Source organism: Mesoplodon bidens (assembly GCF_964165515.1).
Source record: "Mesoplodon bidens genome assembly, chromosome: 19".
NCBI lineage: Eukaryota > Metazoa > Chordata > Mammalia > Artiodactyla > Ziphiidae > Mesoplodon > Mesoplodon bidens.
This window is the reverse complement of record NC_138179.1, coordinates 39,433,617-39,448,701: the sequence shown is the minus strand read 5'-3', so window position 1 is coordinate 39,448,701 and position 15,085 is coordinate 39,433,617. Positions and strand designations below refer to the sequence as shown.

The window sequence follows — 15,085 nt, the reverse complement described above, 5'->3', positions numbered from 1 at the left end:
TGCCCATGGGAACAGCCAAGTAGACACGTTCCACGGGCACTTAGTTACCACGTTACCCAATGCCTGTAACTGCTCTGGATCCCTGTCACTGGCGTTGAGGTGTGGCAGGTGGCTTACACACCCTCTTTTCATTAACGTTCCCCCACGCCACAGGTGGGAGACGGCTGCACACAGGAGTGAGTGTTATGTATCTGCTGATCTTTCTTTTTCCCTTCAAAATTATAAACAACTCCTCAAGGTCATAACCCAGATGTTCCCTGTAGAAAGAGAAATATTGGTGGAAAGTAATGATGATCAAAGACACTGGCTGGGCTAATACTTCCAGTTTCAAGAGTTATTCATGTTTATTATTTGCCTCAAGTTGATAGCAGTGGGAATCCCTGCTAGGCCTTTCAAACAGTTAAAATCCCAGCAAGCCCCATTCTTGGAGGGTTCTAGGGCAGCAAGAGAACAGGAATGTTTTTCAAAAGTAAGGAATATGGAGAAATAACAGCCATCTGATTGACTAGCAAACCCTGTGCCTCTGCCCCTGGAGGTCCCATGAGTCTTCATTTCTTGAGGGGCAGGCTGGAGTGGGGGTGGGTTTAGAGGCATGTAGAAGAGGATTCAGAAACAAAAGGAGAAGATAAAATAGCAAAGGAGGCCAGATTTAAACACACGCAGGACATCAGGAATATAGGAACCCCTGTGCTCCTCCCGGCTTGAGGCACAGTCCTGGTCTGCTCACAACCTTCAGCTCTGCTCTTCGATCAGCAGAATTTCACAAATTAATAAGCAGTGCCTCCAGGAACTTCCCTGGCGGTCCGGTGGTTAAGACTCCGCGCTTCCACTGCAGGGGGTGTGAGTTAGATCCCTGGTCGGGGAACTAAGATCCCACATGCCACGCGGCGTGGCCAAAAAAATAAAATAAGTAACATCTGAATAAAAATGAAAATATACAAAATAATAAAAATAAGCAATGACTCCTTAAGGGCAGGACTGGGTCTTACGGGCCTTAACATATAGTAGCTGTGTATTGATGGGTAAATTGGGAGTGACAGTGAGTTTAGCTGTTTGGCTGCTGTTTATGAAAACCAAATTCAAGGTGTGGCCACTTCCTGCTGGATTAAGAGACCCCTCATGCCATTTCAGTGTGAATGTGAGGCTCAAGCTTCTGCTAGTACCAGAGCAACTGAATGGGTCAGCAGCCCTGGTTGAGACATCAGGGAAGGCTTCCTGGAGGGACCACTTCACGGGGTCTAGGAGGTAGCCAAGCAACAGGGGGAAAGGTAAGGAGTGCAAGGCAGAAGTAACAGCATGTGCAAAGGTCCGGTGCCAGGGGGAGAAAAGTGCTGAGTAAGTGAAAAATGTGAAACCGAGTCCCTGTAAAACCATGTTCCCTTACCGAGTTTATGATTAACCTCTCTATCCAAAACTTTATTCCCTTTCTTATCCCCTCTGATCTCAATCCTGTGCTAACTGAACAGTAATCAACCAGAGTCAGATGACTAAAACTGCTGCTGTTGATAACATCGTTAATGCACCAAAATTGCTATTATTATAGATATCGCCATTCATGTGCAAACTCAGGCCGTTTCTCCAGGGCAAGATGAGCTAACAGACCCCCAAGCCATGGACCACCTGGCCAGAGCGTCGAAAACCAGAAACATCCTGATTCCCAAAACTTTGATTAAGAAATGTAGGGACTTCCCTGGTGGTCCAGTGGTTAAGACTTCGCCTTCCAATGCAGGGGGTGCAGGTTCCATCCCTGGTCAGGGAGCTAAGATCCCAAATGCCTTGCAGTCAAAAACCAAAACAGAAAACAGAAGCAATATTGTAACAAATTCAATAAAGACTTTAAAAGCTGTCCATATTAAAAAAAATTCTTTAAAAAAAATGTCAAAAAATGATGATTAACCCCAGCTTCCTTTTTCCTCCCCTAAAAAAAAAAAAACACAAAACAAAACCCAAAGACCAAGGTGGGGTGGATCTGAGGTTTGTCTCCCACTCCCTTGCTTGGTGCCCTGCAATAAATCTACTATGCTGCAAATCCAGTGTCAAGAGTCTGGCTTTCTGCATCACAGGCACAAGAGCCCTTTGCTGGGTTACAAACGGTTGGTGTCATGGAAGCTTGAATTCCAGGACAGAGGGACCAGAGCAGAAGCGGGTCCAGATCACCAGGGGTACCGTTTCATCTTGTTAGAACTGAATCCCAAGAACAACACAACCCTGAAAAGGTTTAAGCAAAGGCAAAAACTTGGAGGTGATCAAAAGCTAACACATATCCCACAGTTAAGTGCTTTATATATGTTAATTCACATTTAAATCCTTCTAACAATCCTATGAGGTAAGCACTATTACTACGTGCTTTTTTTTTCCAAATGAGGAAACTGCAAGGGCGACAGCAAGGTCACAGTCTGGAATCTGAACCCAAGTAGGAGGACTCCTGAATCCCTGCTCGCAACCCCTTCCCCTGCCCTTGCTGCCGGAGGTGCTCAGGATGCTGCCTTCAGGGACTGGGTGACCCTTGAGAGAGAGCAGCACCGAGAGCCCCGCAAAGCGCCTACCTCGTTGAGCCGAGGCGGCTGCGGGCCCGGCCGACCGTCCCCAGTCTGTGCCGCCCCCTGGTGGCTGGACGCGGGAAGGGGTCCGGACCGCTCACAGCTCCGCCTCGCCGTTCACCACCGGTCACTTCCGGAGCCGGGGCGCCCGAGGTTCGCAGCCACCTCCCGGAGGGAGGAGCTCGGGGATCCCAGGAAGTAAGACTCCTGGGCCTAGGAAGGGGCGTGGCTCCTATGACGCTAGGGCGGGGCTTCCGCCGTGCGCTCAGGCGCTGCTGCGGCCGCCTCTTCCGGGTCTTAGGAGTGGCGGCGGCGACTTCGGCGGCGGCGGCGGCCTGAGGGAAGATGGCGGCGACCTGGTGGCGAGTCGCGGTGTACGGAAGTCGGAGGTGGCGGGGCTTCAGCACCTCAGGTGAGGGCTCTTGGAGGTCTCCGTATAGCCAAACCCTGGGGATCGAGCCAGCTCCCGCCCCCGACCTCCGTGGGGCCGGGTCGGGGCCGGCCTGACGTCCCGCTGTCTACCCGCAGCCGCCCTGAGCCGCCGGACCGCTCCTCTGGGGCCGATGCCCAACGAGGTCATCGACGTGAGCAACCTGGAGCGGCTGAAGAAGTACCGCAGCTTCGACCGCTACCGGCGCCGGGCGGAGCAGGAGGCGCGGGACCCGCACTGGTGGCGGACCTACCGGCAGCATTTCTGGGAGCAGTCAGGTGCGGGGCGACCGGAGCTGGGCAGTGACCCCGCCGCCTTGGGACTCGGGGGTGCCCCTCCGGCGTCCTCCCCGAGCTTGAGGGAGGGGGCCTGCCAGCGTTCCCGTGCGCACCGGTGGCGATTTAGTCCCACCAGGATTTTTCACACCTTTCGGTTCCCCTACTTGGAACATTCCCTTCTCTCATTATTAGAGTTCCTTCCACCTTAGATATTTCTACACCTAAAGCCCTTTCCTGACCAGCTCCCCACGGCCCAGTTCCGGGTTAGAACGCCCCTCTCTGCTCCTATAATACTGTTCATGTAGCCTTGGCCACACCGTATCCTGACTCTTTTCGCTGTCTCCCTCTCAGTTTATGAGCTCCCTAAGGATGGGGATCCTGCCTGTCTTGACCACCATTGGATCCTTGCACCCGCACAGTGCTTAGCACGTAGGTGTGCAATACTTTGCTGAATTAAATTGAAAGCCCTGGGCAAGGTGACTCAGGGACCCTGCTCCTGAGAGACTAACTACGCTTAAGGAGTTTGTTCTTTGGAAAGCATTTATGAAGGCATTTTAATGATGGTTAAGGGCACACATGTGGAATCTTATTTAAACCCAAGTCAATCTCTTGGGAGTGACTTCCCTGAGGTTCAGTTTCCTCAACTGTAAAATAAAAAGATTGTGTGTCACAAGATCGTTGTGAGGATTAAAGGATACAGTTAATCGGAATTCTTAGACTAACGTCACTCCTGATGTGGGCTCAGTGTCTTTTTCTTATTGTCATAGTCTAACGTAAATGGGAAAGGGTGCTGGATTGAAAGTTTTCTAGGGTCTTGCACCTCAGAGTGTGTTCTGGGAACAGCAGCATGGGCATTACCTAGGAGCTTGTTAGGAATGCAGAGTCTCAGGCCCCACGCTAACCTGCTGATTCAGAATCTGAATTTGAACAAGTTTCCCAGGTGACTTGTGTGGTTTTGTGCATTAAAGTGTGAGAAGTGCTTCTTTCCTTCTAGCTTCAGCTCTGAATTCTGCCAGGTACACAGGTGCGAGTCCATGGCCAGCTGTGAACAGGCTTGAAGGTGATCCCTAACTATAACTGGGATGACCATCCACCTCGATTTCCCGTGACCGAGACAGATGATGTAACCTGGTTTAGGGATCAGTCTCAAGTTGTATCCAATTTGCTCAGCAACTGGACCCTGTTCATGTCTGTGAAGCTGACTACACAGTGTATTTTAGTTTTGTGAATTAAAGGGTAAGCTTTAGCAGCAGAGCTTGCCCAGTGAAAGGAAAGGTATGGACAGGCAGCTTAACCAAGACCTGATCCCACTTTCTCCAATACACCTTCCCTCCCCAGATCCCAAAGACAAGATTGACATTGGGTTGCCTCCACCTAAGGTCTGCCGGACCCAACAGCTGTTGGAGCGGAAGCGGGTCCTCCGGGCGCTGCGGGCCAATGTGGAGGAGGAACGGGCCGCTCGCCTCCGCACAGGTAAGCCTTTCCAAGGGAGAGGGTCCTGGGTGTGTCCCTGCCCTGACCCTGCATCCCAGCTGGCATCATTCCTTCCCAGCACGCATCCCACTGGAGGCAGTGAGGGCTGAGTGGGAGAGGACCTGTGGCCCCTACCACAAGCAGCGTCTGGCCGAACACTACGGCCTCTATCGAGACCTGTTCCATGGGGCCACCTTCGTGCCCCGAGTCCCCCTGCACGTGGCCTACGCTGTAGGCGAGGACGACTTGGTGCCTGTGTACTACGGCAATGAGGTCACTCCAACTGAGGTAACTGCTGGCCTGTGCCCCTCCCCGCCCTGTGTACGCAGACACATCCCACCATGGGGCCACAGACAACAACTCCTTTTTGAAAGCATTTATAGAGGTGGTTTGTATGGTGGTTAAGGACACAAGCATGGCATCTGTGTAGGCTGATCTGGGGTTTTCTTGTTCTCTGTCTCCTCTTTTTGATTTCCTGATAAACAACACCATGATACAGTAATTACAAGGAAGAGAATGTAAAATGAAAGGAAAAGAATCTCCATCTTGGTATACTACTGTGACTGATTGTCTTCAGAGTGCCCTCCTAGCCCCTTGGTCATTGGCCTTCTTGTGGTTCACATCTCTGGATAGTCAACTCTGTAGGGTTCTTTCTATAAGTCTCTCTTTGCCCACCTGCCTCTCAAGGGGCTGTCATGGGCATTTGGTTCAGAATGGGCTCCTTTCTCCAAGGTTCCTCAGGCTCCTGACCTCCAGAACAAAGGTCTGTTTAGAACAGCTTGTCCATCCCTGACGGGGGGACAGCTCCTTCGTTCTTTCCCCACCAGGCTGCCCAGGCCCCGGAGGTGACCTATGAGGCAGACGAGGGCTCCATGTGGACACTGCTGCTCACCAACTTGGGTAGGTGTCTGGGGCTCACTAGGACTCCTGCCTCCTTCACCTCCTGTGAGCCAGGGTCCTGGGGAGCTGGGGGAGGGGCCAGATGGAAAGCTCCAGCCCCAGCTCCTTCCAAGGGAGGAGCTGGGAAGGGGCGGCAGTTCCTGCAGTCAGTGGGGTGTGTTTGTGTGCAGATGGACACCTGCTGGAACCGGATGCTGAGTATTTGCACTGGCTGGTGTGAGTACCTGGGGTAGGGGAGTGGGTCCGAAGCATTCCAGGAGGTCCTGGCATCCTGGAAAGAGCTGCACCTGAATTTCAGTCTTGGCTCCACCATCCCTGGAGGTGGTTCGTCACCTCTGCTTCCTGAGGGTGTCAGGGGCCCTGTGATCCAGTGGCTGAAGACGGGTGCAGAAGGAAAGCAGGCAGTGGGCCTTGGCCTCTCCCACAGGCCTCCTGGTCTCCCTGAACTCATTTCCTCACCTGTAAAACTAGGATGATGCCACCACATGCTGTAGCCACCCTGAGGGGCTCTGTGACAGTCAAATGGGAAAGGAGTCCATGAGAGGCCTCTGGTACCTGTGGGCTGCCTCTTGTTTTCTCGGTGGCCTTTGGTTCTGAGCACCAGGCCAAGGGGAGGAGGTTAGGCATTTTTATTCGACTGCAGTTACTAGCCTGTGCAACAGGACCCTCTGGGGAGTTGTACCTGGGGCAGGTACAGCGGCCATCCCAGTGCCAGGCTGGGCAAACACTCCCTGACAAACCTAGAGGCTTTGGGAAACGGGGAGAAAAACAGCCCAAGGTCGCATGGCTCTCCTGCGTGCACGGCTGTGGCATCCCCACAGCCCCCCAGGGCCAGTAAACGGGCTGCTTGACCTAGCTCTCATCTTGATAGTTCCTGGGGCCCTTGTCGGCCTCTGAGCCCCTACTGTTCCGTCCACACGTTTGCAGTCCCTCCGAGGGTGTACAGAGCTCTACTTCCTACTTGACTGTACAATAGAGATCATTTTAGGGTCTCTCTTCCCGGGGAGGTGTATCAGTCTCTAGGGAGCACACGGGTGGGGGATGTTCCTGCTGCCACCCCCCGCGAGTGGCAATTAACAGATGCTTTTTCTCCCACCAGAACCAACATCCCAGGCAACAGGGTGGCTGAAGGACAGGAGACGTGTCCCTACCTGCCCCCCTTCCCTGCCCGAGGCTCCGGCTTCCACCGCTTTGCCTTTCTGCTCTTCAAGCAGGACAAGCCAATTGACTTCTCTGGGGACACCCGGCCCTCACCTTGGTAATCTGTGCCCCCCCCCCCCCACACAGCTACCCCCAGCCTCAGGCCAGCTTCCCAGCAGTGGTCAGTCTTTCTCAGTTCTCCTCTCTCGTAACTTGAGCTGTGCTAGGCAGACCCTAAGGGGCTTCTCAGCATTGCCTGTGGGGCTCTGGTGCCCCCCTCCCCACTCTCTAATGCTCCTCTCTTCCTCCAGCTACCAGCTTGCCCTGCGGACCTTCCACACTTTTGATTTCTACAAGAAACACCAAGATGCCATGACTCCAGCTGGCCTGGCCTTCTTCCAGTGCCGCTGGGATGATTCGGTCACCCACACCTTCCACCAGCTCCTGGGTAAGGGCAGAGTGGGCTGGGGGAGGGGACGGCTGGCCTGAGCTCACAGACCTCTCCTGACGTGCCAGGAGGAGTGCCTGTCAGGAGAGGGCCACCAGCAGGCCTGCCACTCCTGGGGTGGGCTGGCTGGGTGGTGCCAGCCTGGGCAGTCCCACCTGGCAGACGAGAGAGGGGCTCAGGCCGCAGCAGTCCACACACACGCCCCTTCACTCTTTTTGCAGACATGCGAGAGCCTGTGTTTGAGTTTGTGCGGCCGCCCCCCTATCACCCTAAGCAGAAGCGCTTCCCCCACCGGCAGCCCCTGCGCTACCTGGACCGGTACAGAGACAGTCACGAACCCACCTATGGCATCTACTGAGTGGCTGGAGTGCCACCCCCCTCAGAGAGTGGACTGGGCCTCTCAGGCCACCCTGTCAGGCTCTGCAGGCGGGAGCAATAGAGACACAGTGCCAAGGGGGCCAAGCATTGGGGTTCTCTGGCCTGCCTGAGGCAGCCCCTCTGCTGCCCTCCCAGCAGGCCCAGGGCTTGGGAGTGAAGAAGGCTGGGGAGTTGGGGGTATGAATATATTGATTTTTGCTGTAGCTGGTCTGGGTCTATGTTCTGGGAGCAACCAGAGTGCCCCCTGGTGGGACTCTTGCTTTATGGGTGGGAAGAATGCTGCCTCCCACCCCAGGAGGTGACCCCTCACCTCTCCTTCCTGAGGGTGTCAGAGGCCCTGCGATCCACTGGCTGAAGACGGGTGCAGAAGAAAAGCAGGCAGTGGGCCCTGGCTGCTCCCACAATCCTCTTGAAAGAAATTTGCCAGCCCTGGGCATTGGCCCCTTGCCGGCTATTCACAGGCTCCTGGCCTCCAGATGCTTTGAATAAGAAACCTTGTCAGGTGGGGCAAAGGCAGGTCTCAGAGATCTCTGGGCACGCCCCCTGCTCAGAACCCAGAAGGCTTCTGAGTGCTTGCTGGATGGTTAGGGTATTTCTCCTCTCTAAAGGCAAAGACTGCCTAGTAGCCAGTCAAGAGATCAATGCACCTTTTCCAGCAAGAGAAACTTCACATACTGCCACACAGAAGACATAATATGCTTGCTGCATCGAAGGGAGAGGATGCCCCGCCTCAAAATTAGGCCAGCTCCTTTGGAAAGAAAGAGTTAACCCTCCTCCAACTCTCGCTGGCCCAACACACTGCCCCAGGGCAGGTGGGTTAGCAGTCAGGATCCTTCTGTGCTCAGCTGCAGGGGAACCACCTCTCTAAAAAGTGAGGTTCCAGAACAGTTGGGACCTGCAAACAAGGAACTCTCCCCAGCAGAGGGCTGACACCAAGAGGGGATTCCAAGTGCAGTTGAAGCTTGCTTTGAGTTTCCATTAAAGGGGGTAGGAAGGAACCACTGTTTTTTGGTCTCTGTCTCTTGGTAACCAGAAATTTCCACCTCACTGTTTACTTTAAAAGAACCAAAATTGGGCATAACCTAGAGAAGGGAGACACCCTAATCCGGCAAGTTCCTGAAACTCAGCTCAAGGAGAAAGTGCAGCAGGGCCCCTCGGGTCAGGAGAGAGCATTTAATGAGCACTAGCTGTGTGCCCCATGCTCATTGCCAGGCATTCCCATGTGCGGTCCTGTTCCATTTAATCGCCAAAACCCCTGGGAGGTAGATAACAACAACCCTTGTTGTTAGTAGTATTTGCAAGAGATTTTCAGATTAGGGGCTCAGAAGAGATTCCCGTGGTCGCCCTCAGCCAGGAGGAGGCCTGGAGGCCTGACGGGTTTCCCAAGCCTCTTGTGCCCAGATTCCCTGCACGGGAGCTGCTGGACTGAGGATCTAGGGAAGCAGGATGGAGGTCCCAGAGAGAGCTGGACCCCAACTCCCAGCCTGGGGTGGTAAAAGGCAGGTAGGGGTGTCCCGGAGTTGACAGGGGCCGAGCAACGGAATGGGAGGCCAATCCCGCAGCCGTCGGCACAGGGTGGAGCGAGCGCGCTGGGAGTGGCGGCTGGTCGGGGCGGAAGAAGGGCTGTCAAGTTCGTCTTCCCAGGCGGGTCTTGGCTCCGCCCGCCGCACCCACACCCGGGCGCCGGCGGTCCCTTTAAGAGGCTCCGGTCTTCCGCCCGCCCGCCTGGGGCCGCCCGCCGCCGCCATGGCCGCGCAGAGGCTGGAGGACACGCTGACCTGTGCCATCTGCCTGGGGCTCTACCAGGTCCCGGTGACGCTGCTCTGCGGCCACAACTTCTGCAGGGCCTGTATCCGGGCCTGGTGGAGCCACCACGAGAAGGTGTGCCCCAAGTGCTGGGCGCCCTTCCCCGACAGCGTCGAGCTGCGCCGCAACGTGGCTCTGAGCGGCGTGCTGGAGGGCCTGTGCGCCCGGCAGGCGCCCGCGCCCGACCCCGGCCCCGGCGCCCGCTGCCCCCGGCACGGGAGGCCGCTCGAGCTTTTCTGCCGCACCGAGGGCCTCTGCGTGTGCAGCGTGTGCACCGTACGCGAGTGTCGCCTCCACGAGCGGACGCTGCTGGACGCCGAGCGCCGAGAGCGCGAGGTGACCCTCGGGGGACCCCGTCCTGCTCTCTGCGCCCGGGCGGGTCTGGCAGCTTCAGCAGCTTCGCTTGGCCCTGTTTTTATTCTGGTTTGAAAGGAGGTGGTGGTCAGAAAATAGATGCTTGGAGTAGAGATGTTAGAGCTGGTGACGGGTCCAGGGTGAAGTTACAGGGGTGAGTGGCTGAGATGGAATGAGGAGGTCAAGGAGCCCAGAGCCAGAATGTGGAGGATCATCCCTGTGGCTTCTGAAGGCACAGAGTAAGGACAGGGTGTTACTGCTTGTGGGGCCTAACCTTGCACTAAGCATCGAAGTTTGCAGTGGAGGGCAGCACCAGGGAGAGAGGGAGGAACAGGTGGTACAGCCGGCGGCAGACGCACTGCAGGAGCTACAATTTGGCTAGGGAGAGGGGACGTGACGCTGGGGTGTGAGGGGCTGGATATGTGCCCTTGGGGGAGAGTCAGGGTGAACCAGAAAAGTCTGCCCTGCCTCCTCCTACCTTCAGCATGTCCTACCGTGCTGGAGGCGGTGAGGCCTGAACAAAGGCACAAGCGTTGCACTTAGGAGGATCTGATTACTTTGGCCCGTTTCCTCATCTGTGAATCGGGAATAATATCAGTCCTTCCATCAAAGTGTTGCTGGGACGAGAAGAATCGAGACAGGCTCTTGACCTGGTACAGGGAACCAAATCCTAGCAGATGCGCAGTCCTGAACTACGAGAGTATAGCATTTTGATCCTCGAGGAGACCAGACAGGTCACGACCAAATAGGGGTGCCCCCTTCCCCCTCAGGTCCAAAGCTGGGCCTGAGGACTGGCCAGGCATTTGGAAGAACCCACCTTATACCTGCGCTGCACTGCCCACCTGTCAAAAAGCTTTGGTGCTTTGGGTCGTCGCCCCTTCCCCGCAAGGCCGCCTAAGCTCCCATTTATTGACTGGGGGTAGTGGGGAGCTGCTCTGCCCCAGGTTGCTCGTCTTCAGCCCAAGGCCTCTGCGCCACCCTGCTCCCGGTGGGGAAGGGGCCTTGTCCAGGCCTCCCTGGGACTCTGACCCAATTCTCCCGGGGCTCACACCAAGGCTGATGCTCTGTGTGCTGGCCTCACCTGGGGTGGCATGAGGAGGGCATGCCCAGCATCTGCAGGTGTTTAGACTGGCTGAGGGGGGAACTTCACAGCCGATCCTGGCCCCCTCTTGTCACCTGTCCCCTGGTGGGCACCACAGGCCCAGCTGAGAGCCACACTGGAGGTCACCCAGCAGCAGGCCACCCAAGCTGAGAGCCAGCTACAGGAGCTGCAGCAGCGAAGCAGCCAGATCCAGGTATAAGGCCTGTCTGTTCCACACCCCCCATGTCCTCATGCTGTGTCCTTCAAGCAGCCACCGGCTGGTCCCTGGGACACTGGGCAGTAGGTGTAAGCTGCCTTGAAAATGCCTCCTGGCAGCAGGAAAGGAAGGGCTGAACGGGGGGAGAGATCCCAGGGACCGTGGCTCCCCACATTCCCACCCCTCAGGCTAGCGGGCAGCCCAGGGCCCTGGCTGCCCTCGACTTCTCCTGTGCCCACCCAGAGCTCAGCCTGCACCCTGACCTCCGTGATCTCTGGCAAGTTCAGCCGCCTGCTGCAGGCCCTGGAGATGCAGCGGGACTTGGCTCTGAGGGACATCGAGGTGGCCAAGACACAGGCGCTGGAACAGGCCCGGGACGAGAAACAGCGACTGCAGGGCCACCTGGAGGCCTTGTCTTGCTGTGACCACAGGATTTGCAACCTCCTGGAGCAATTGGATGACCGGATCTTCCTCCAGGTACCGGGCCTTGGGGCGGCAGGGTGGGGGACCGGTGTGCCTGCCCCTTGTGCCCCGGCTTACTGCAGCTGTCCCCGGGGCTCAGGAATCACAGCTCCTGGTGCCCCCAGGCCCTCTTGGGCCACTGACTCTCCCGCATTGGGATGAAGATGAGCAGCTGGGTGGCCTGAAGGAGTCCCTGAGCCAGCTGTGTGCCCTCCTCCTGGAAGAGGGGTGCCACCCCGGAGCACCAGCTGAGGCTGCTGACTTTGGCTCCATGGGTAAGGCTGACCCCAGATCTCTCTCTACCCCTCTGGGCCCAGCTGTTCTTCCCACTGGGGTGGTAATGGAGTCAGGACCCAGCCCCCCATGAGCTCCCCTCCAGATCACTCCCCTAAAACACTGCTTTGCCCCCTAGAGGCCCCAGGTCCCCTGGCACCAGTCCCGAGCCTCGTTTGTCCACTGAGGAGGAAACTCTGGCAGAGTAAGAAGGCCCATCGAATGTGTATGTGCACCTGTGTGAGCGTGTGCGTGTGAGTGCACTGTGTGTACACGTGGGTCTGTGTGTGTACACTGTGCGCACGTGTGTGTGCAGGGCACGTGCTGTGACTGTTCTGTACAGGAAGTGTGTTTCACTCCCCTCCCTGGGGCTAGACTCGCCCCCCTGCACACCTGTTGCAGGATGCACACCTCTTAAATGTGCAGCCGGTGTAGTGTTTAAGGAGATTCTGGGCACACAGGTCTGGGATCGATCACAGTTCTTCCACTTACTACGAAGTTAGGTGACCTTTCTGAACCTCCGTTTTCTCATCTGTGAAACGAGGCTGATGGAAGGTTCCACCTCGGGTTGCATGGAGGGTTGGATGCTGAGATGATGTCCACGTTAGCTCAGCTTGCAGTCGCCCCGGCAGATGTCTGGCGATCCGCCCGTGGAGCTTCAGTTGCTGTCTCTCCCCTCTGGGGACAGGATGGTGGCCAGGCACAGGCACCCTTGCCTGCTCACGTTCCGTCCATCTCTGCCCAACAGATTATCGCAACCTGACCTTCGACCCCGTCAGCGCCAACCGTCACTTCTACCTGTCTCGGCAAGACCAGCGGGTAAAGCACTGTCGCAAGCCCCGGGGCCCAGATGGGCCGGGCAGCTTCGAGCTCTGGCAGGTGCAGTGTGCCCAGAGCTTCCAGGCCGGGCGGCACTACTGGGAGGTATGTGCGTCCAACCACTCGGTGACGCTGGGCGTCGCCTACTCGGAACTGACGAGGCGCAAGCTGGGGCCCCACACAGACAACATTGGCCGCGGGCCCAGCTCCTGGGGGCTCTGCATTCAGGAGGACAGCACCCAGGCCTGGCACAATGGGGAGGCCCAGCGCCTCCCGGGGGTATCAGGGCGGCTCCTGGGCATGGATTTGGACCTGACCTCTGGCTGCCTCACCTTCTACAGCCTGGAGCCCGAGACCCAACCCTTGTATACCTTCCATGCCATCTTTGCCCGGCCCCTCCACCCCGTTTTCTGGCTCCTTGAGGGTAGGACCCTGACCCTGTGCCATCGGCCCGAGGCCGAGCTCCCTCCAGGGCTCCAGGAAGAGGCCTCAGGGCTCAGCTGAGGAAGGCACGGGATGGAGCTCGGGGTCAGGACTAGGTGCCACCTGGCCTGTGGGCCCAAGAACTGCCCCAGCCCCTGGCCTGAGGGCCTGAGGCCACAGCTCTAACAGGACCAGTTGTTGGCCGGACGACTGAGTCAGGACCAGGCTGAGCCACTTGGAGAGAGAGGTGGGTGGAGCCTCCAAACTGGAGTTTACCTTTCCAGCCTCTCTGAAGGGGACAGGGGCTAAAGGAAATAAAATGGGAGCCCAGTTCTAGGCAGTGCCTGGACCTCAGAGGCTAGCGCAGTGCCCAGGGCTCCTGGTCCTTCAGGAGAGCGAGTGTGGTGCGGGACACACCGCAGAGTGGGACAGACGAAATCATACGTGCAACAGCCGCAGTGTAGACCGAGGAACGAACGATTCCTAGATTGATATTTACCTTTTCCCTCCTCATCTTTATCTCTTTTCTTTTTGTTATTTTCCTTAACATTTGGGATATTTTGGTCTTCTTCTTTTACTTTGTACATCCTTGTGGTCGTATTCTATGAACAATTGTGTTTTCTGCGCGTTTTATTTAACAAGCATTTTTTTTTTTTTTTTTTTTTTTTTTTTTTAATTTTTTTTTTTTTTATTTTTTTGCGGTATGCGGGCCTCTCACTTCTGTGGCCTCTCCCGCTGCGGAGCACAGGCTCCGGACACGCAGGCCCAGCGGCCATGGCTCACGGGCCCAGACACTCCGCGGCATGTGGGATCTTCCCGGACCGGGGCACGAACTCGCGTCCCCTGCATCGGCAGGCGGACTCCCAACCACTGCGCCACCAGGGAAGCCCTAACAAGCATTTTTCACATTGTTAAAATCTTTTCTCTGAATGACTACAGTATAGACAGTCATTCTAATGACAAAGACAAATTCTAATCAGAATTTGTTTACCCATTATTGGACATTCAAAACGTTTTACTTGAGGGCTCTAAAAATATGGCCGTGATGACTATTTTTGAACAGAAAGCTTTGGCCATATTTATTGTTATGTACATAGGCTACATTTCCTAAAGAGGAATTGCTCAACAGAGAAACAATGAACACTTGAAGATTTTTTATTTTTATACAAAGGACCAAAATAAAGAAACCTTGAGTCAGGCCAGCTAGTGCCCCTGCCCCCCCATCCCACCAGGCAAGTTGTTGTGGCAGAGCCTCAGCCGCCGTCTTCCCCACCTCATCCCCAGCCAGGGTGTGGGGATTAAGCACAGTCATTCGTGTACGTGCCAGCACACTGCCAACTCCTTTTATTTTGGTTTTTGCTCTTCAGAACATGTTTCCGCGAAGATCCTTGTACGTGTTTTTGCTTGTGTTTCTGGGAGTGAGGGTGCTGGGCCATAGGGGAGCAGTAGTTTTGTACTTGAAATGTTCCATTTGATCTGGGTGGTGGTTCCAAGGGTGTTTGCTTTATAACTTTTCCCACTGGACACTCACGTTTTATATACTCACGTGTAAGTATCTGACAATAAAAGTTTTAAAGGATAACACATACTCCAAAAATTACAAAATATTTTTATATAAAGTGTACCTCCCTCCCCACATGGTAACCTGGCCACTGCCGCTGCCACGGTTGCAGACTCCATCTTGTGGCCTCACTCCTCAGCCTTGTGGCTCTCTGTTCAAGGGCAGGGCCAGGCCTCTGATTGGTGCAGCCTGGGCAAGGAGCTTCCAGTAAGATTCCTAAGGTGGGGAGGTCCCCAAACACGGGAAGGAGGTTGTGACACTGGGCAGCCCGACAGTGTGACAGCTGGGTTAACAACAGGAGCTGAAAGACCCGGCAGGGCAGAATGCAGGACTGGACTGGTCAGGTAGCCATCATCATTGGCTGTTCCGGCATACAGATTCTAACTGTCCCTCTTGATCCCAGAGCCCCGACACCCGACACAGGTGTCCAGCTAGCCGAGCCCACGTTCTGAAAGGGGCAGAGAAAGGAAGAACAGCCCCCTTTCTGATTCCGTGGTGGGAA

General features: G+C 55.7%; 2 protein-coding genes across 6 annotated transcripts; both read left to right on the top strand.

Moving 5' to 3' along the window:
- Positions 1 to 2,810: 2,810 nt before the first annotated feature.
- Positions 2,811 to 7,790, top strand: MRPL38 (mitochondrial ribosomal protein L38). The gene is made up of 9 exons (XM_081218258.1): positions 2,811 to 2,952; positions 3,069 to 3,248; positions 4,587 to 4,721; positions 4,801 to 5,009; positions 5,549 to 5,621; positions 5,792 to 5,837; positions 6,721 to 6,879; positions 7,073 to 7,209; positions 7,431 to 7,790. The coding sequence occupies exons 1-9, from the start codon at positions 2,886 to 2,888 to the stop codon at positions 7,565 to 7,567; spliced, it is 1,143 nt and encodes a 380-aa protein (XP_081074384.1). The 5' UTR covers positions 2,811 to 2,885; the 3' UTR covers positions 7,568 to 7,790.
- A 1,170-nt stretch (positions 7,791 to 8,960) lies between these two features.
- TRIM65 (tripartite motif containing 65) lies at positions 8,961 to 14,804 on the top strand. 5 transcript variants are annotated; one of them, XM_081218253.1, is made up of 7 exons: positions 8,961 to 9,729; positions 10,947 to 11,042; positions 11,289 to 11,522; positions 11,608 to 11,782; positions 11,920 to 12,006; positions 12,529 to 13,649; positions 13,905 to 14,804. In XM_081218253.1, exons 1-6 carry the CDS (start codon positions 9,130 to 9,132, stop codon positions 13,101 to 13,103), a joined length of 1,767 nt encoding a protein of 588 aa, XP_081074379.1. In that variant the 5' UTR covers positions 8,961 to 9,129; the 3' UTR covers positions 13,104 to 13,649; positions 13,905 to 14,804. The 5 variants fall into 5 exon arrangements, with proteins under 5 accessions (XP_081074379.1, XP_081074382.1, XP_081074380.1 ...); XM_081218257.1 differs by having other exon boundaries at positions 8,964 to 9,468; XM_081218255.1 differs by having other exon boundaries at positions 8,964 to 9,729; positions 11,920 to 11,985.
- The last annotated feature ends 281 nt before the right edge of the window (positions 14,805 to 15,085 follow it).

Coding starts and splice junctions, on each gene's coding strand:
- TRIM65 (XM_081218253.1), top strand. CDS start 9,130: ATGGGAGGCCAATCCCGCAGCCGTCGGCACAGGGTGGAGCGAGCGCGC. Junction 9,730..10,946: donor CCGAGCGCCGAGAGCGCGAG/GTGACCCTCGGG, acceptor TGGGCACCACAG/GCCCAGCTGAGAGCCACACT. Junction 11,783..11,919: donor TGCTGACTTTGGCTCCATGG/GTAAGGCTGACC, acceptor TTTGCCCCCTAG/AGGCCCCAGGTCCCCTGGCA.
- MRPL38 (XM_081218258.1), top strand. CDS start 2,886: ATGGCGGCGACCTGGTGGCGAGTCGCGGTGTACGGAAGTCGGAGGTGG. Junction 5,622..5,791: donor ACTGCTGCTCACCAACTTGG/GTAGGTGTCTGG, acceptor GTTTGTGTGCAG/ATGGACACCTGCTGGAACCG. Junction 7,210..7,430: donor CACCTTCCACCAGCTCCTGG/GTAAGGGCAGAG, acceptor CTCTTTTTGCAG/ACATGCGAGAGCCTGTGTTT.